Source organism: Atta colombica, unplaced genomic scaffold, assembly GCF_001594045.1.
Source record: "Atta colombica isolate Treedump-2 unplaced genomic scaffold, Acol1.0 scaffold210, whole genome shotgun sequence".
In the NCBI taxonomy this organism is placed as follows: Eukaryota; Metazoa; Arthropoda; class Insecta; order Hymenoptera; family Formicidae; genus Atta; species Atta colombica.
In genome coordinates this window covers 1,809,944-1,814,045 of record NW_017259306.1, presented here as the reverse complement: position 1 = coordinate 1,814,045, position 4,102 = coordinate 1,809,944, and the positions used below count along the sequence as shown (strand labels likewise).

Genomic DNA, 4,102 nt, shown 5'->3' with positions numbered 1-4,102 from the left:
GAGAGAGAGAGAGAGAGAGAGAGAGAGAGAGAGAGAGAGAGAGAGAGAGGGGAAGAGAGACGATACTCGAGGGGAAGGATTACGTTTAGACAGTATCTGACAGCGAAAGCAAAGAGGACACGATATAATCTTGATTTGCCGACGTGTATCGAAAAACATCCGGAACGGTGATGGCGATACTTAAGCGACTATTAAAACAAAAAATATAAATAAAACATTTAGACAAAAAATATTAAATATAAATATAAAACACTTAGACGAAATATTAATATAAAAAAATAATATATTATTCTTAACGTGTTACCATCTTTATAACACATTCTCTTTAATATTTTATTATTACGTAAATATTAAAATAACGTTAAAGTTACTTTGTATAAGATATTTGGCAAAATAGAATTTTTTAAATATCACGTATATTAAAATATCAAGATAAAGTTATGTCGTTCGTCTTTGATGATATGCTTTGTTCAGCTCGAAACATTCAGCATGAAACTTGTACATACTCCACGTACCACGCATTCGTAACCATGAATCGCACGTAAAGCTGCCTCGGAAGTTTCAAAGCTGGAGGTCTTTAAAGACCCGCGCGAAATCTCCTCGGCAGGCTTAGGACCTGTTCGCTTAATCTCCACGGCCATTCTGAGCTCGTGGTCGTCGCCGCAAAACGAAGGGAAGTCGGACGATGCAAAAAAAAAGATTCGAAAGAGAGGTATCCCTAGAGAACATTCGACTCCTGATGTCTGTCTGAAGTTTTCTCGGCGCGTCTTGAAACTCTTAGCGTTAAGTTTTTAATGTTGTTTAAGAAAATATGAGAAACGTGTACTCTCTCCCGCAGGATATACACTTCGGGGAAAAGTTTTCACGGGAATGGTCCGAGAGCGGGGAGGAACCGTTGAAGGAGGGTGCTCTGCACGGGCCTAAAGGGTTGGCTGGCCAGCTGATGAGGAAACATGATACCGAGGCTGGTAGACGCGCTATTCGCTCCAGGATGCAGCGCGTTTGCAAATGTCACGGTGAGCAAATGGAAACATCCTTCGATGGTCATTCACCTCTTTGCATTGAGAAAAAGATATTTTGATTAAATTATTTCAATTTGTCTTTATTTCTTTCGATGAAGAATGTATGTATGTAACTCAAACAAATTATGTATGACTTAAATGTATACATTCTTCGGAAGTAAGAAAGATAATTAAATTAATTTAGTGAAATGAACATTTTTTTTTTTCAGTGTTAGGCACATCGTGGCTTCCTACAAAGTTAAATGGAATATAAATATTTCCCGCGATTGATACCGCTTCCTTATCTTGCGTTTCGCTGAATAATTCTTCCTTTTATCTTCTTTCTTCTGTTGCGACAGGCATGTCTGGCTCATGCAGCGTTCGTGTGTGTTGGAGAAGACTACCATCGTTCCGAGTGGCTGGTGTCGCCTTGGCGGCTTTACATGAGGGTGCCGCCCTGGTGCGATTGGCGCAACGCGGCGGTAGAAGACCAGCCAGGTTAAGACCGGCGCGTCCTGATCTTAAACGGCCGAACAAAACGGATTTGGTTTATCTCGAGGACAGCCCTGATTACTGCGAAAGGAATCTCACGTGGGTCTAACTTGCGCCGCGCGAAAATATATTTTTTTGACTTACAAAGAAATCTATGAAAATGTCCCTCTCCAATTTTGATGAGCTTTGAATGTTTTTTTTCTAGACTAAATAAGGATTTTTTTTTTTTATAAAAGCTCAATCGTACTTTTAGTAGCTGCAACATTCCTTTGAAGAAAATCAGTTGTTTTTCGAAACTGTAAAACATAGAAAAACATGATTGAAAAATAAAGATTGATTTCAAGAGTATTTTAATAATTATAATTAAAAATTTTTTAAAATCTTTATTTTTAAAATTTTTTATTTAAATCTTTAAAAAAAAAATTTTTTCGAGAATAAGATTCCGTTTCACATTTTCATGACTTTTGTTCTCTTCATCACAGACTCGGCATTCCTGGTACGCGAGGAAGAGTGTGCAATCGGACGTCCCTCGGTCTCGACGGTTGCCGGCTGCTATGTTGCGGTCGGGGCTACCAGACGCGAGTGCGGGATGTCACTGAGAAATGCAAGTGCCGATTCGTTTGGTGCTGTCACGTCAAGTGCGAGATGTGCCGGCACACGCGAGAGGAGCACGTATGCAACTAAACGACAGATGCATTCCGTGATCTGGCCTATCTGCAAGAACTCATACCGTTCTTTATATTCCGATTAATTATTCGTTGCCACTTCTGCAGATTATATATCCGCAATTGACGCCGTGAGAGGCTACACAATGACACGTTACATCTCGATGCGGTTTCTGCCTGACAGTCACATAAGCATCTTTAGCAACATCGTGAGAATAAAATGCATTACTTGAGGTCTTTGCCTCTTCATAAAAAAGCACGAAAATGCTACGAAGTGCTATATGTGAATGATAAACAAATTATGTATTATTATTTGTATTTATTTTAAAATGAATGACTTCGATTGCATTCTTTATTAATGCTCATTAATGAGCATTAATTTCTATCAATGTAGATTAACTTTAATCTCCTGATTCAATTTCGTTTTTTTCATTTTTTTTTCTAGTTCTACGAATTAAGTAAAAACGATATAAGAATATCTGCTTCATTATTATATGATTCATTGGCTTAAAATTGTAATCACGTATAGGATTTTCTTTTTATGGCTCGAACAAAATTGCTCGCGGCAATCAAAATTCTCGGGATTATTATTATAATACTAACGTAATGATACTCTTGGCGAGGTTGTTGTTGCGTAACTTATCATCACCGGTCTGACTGTTGGGTGTCACTTACGCGAACGTTAATGCGAAAGTGAATGTGTTACTTCAATTTACATTCAATCGTTTAATTTTATCTCGATCCGAATGTATTGCGGAGAAGAGGCTTATATTCCAGGGACACATTGACGTGTGTCCATACTCGCTTTGCATTATCGGACTCGCGCAATCTGACGATTCGGGTTCTAAAATAATAACGCGAACATGATATGGCATCAAGTTTCCCTTCATCTCTTCCGATTCTATTATATATTATCACACACATACACACACACACACACACACGCACACACACACACACACACACACACGCACGCACGCACGCACGCACGCACGCACGCACGCACGCACACATACGTATATATATTTATTTATTAGATATAGCTATATGTATCTCTCATAATTAGTACGCGCATTCTTTTTATAGCGAGAATCGAGTGATAGAAGATTTCGTTGGAAATTTATCTAGATTTTTCCTCGTGACATATTTACGCATCTCGCGACGCTCGACATCGCGCACTGATGTGCCAATTTACTATTTCTGCGTGCGACAGGGAAAGAGAGAATGAAAAATGGAGAAAAAGAGAGTGAGAAAGAGAGAAAAAAAAAAGGGAGCAAAGGAAGACAAAAACGTGGTAATAGACTACGCGCGTCGATTACTTTTTCCCCCCTGCTCTCACACATTCGCGTATAATGCGCGTGCAATTACGCGAGTGTTCTATTTATATCGAAGTAAAGACCTCCGCACGGTGTCTCGTAGATATCTCACACTGTATTGATGCTCTCTAGTGTAGAATTTTTTTTTCGCCTAATTAAAGAGCAACGTAGTGAGAAGTCGCGTCACGCCAGGTATGAGAACGAACGATGCGAATTAGGAGATGGACGAGCGAGACTCGAAATCTGCCTCAAGATCTCCACGCCCTTGACTTGCACGAATCGGGAACAATACTGCCAATGAATGTAAATATCATCTCTGTTTTTCTAGATTCTACGTCTGTAATCGTTGTTGTATATACATGTAAGCGTTTCGTCGGCTTCGTTTAGGAAAATTTTTTGCGTTGCGTTTTTTTCAGTCTACACGAAATACTCTTATCCCATCCGTGATTTTGTCTCTCGCTGTCACTATTTTTTTAATATATATATATTTAATATGATGATAGTATATATGGATATATGTACACACACGATCGCTTTATTGCATGCCGCGCCAGTTAAGTCGGCAATCTAGTCATTTACGAATTTTCTGATCCCCATATCAGCGGACACTAAGATGCTCACAACGAAT

At 39.1% G+C, this 4,102-nt stretch overlaps 1 protein-coding gene across 1 annotated transcript in view; it reads left to right on the top strand.

Annotated features, from left to right (window-relative positions):
* LOC108687686 (protein Wnt-1-like) overlaps positions 1 to 2,177 on the top strand; it is a 50,281-nt gene extending 48,104 nt beyond the window's left edge. The window contains exons 5-7 of the mRNA XM_018193599.1: positions 839 to 1,016; positions 1,361 to 1,592; positions 1,976 to 2,177. Coding sequence (XP_018049088.1) covers positions 839 to 1,016; positions 1,361 to 1,592; positions 1,976 to 2,177 — 612 coding nt within the window. The remainder of the gene's footprint in view (positions 1 to 838; positions 1,017 to 1,360; positions 1,593 to 1,975) is intronic.
* Positions 2,178 to 4,102: the final 1,925 nt, after the last annotated feature.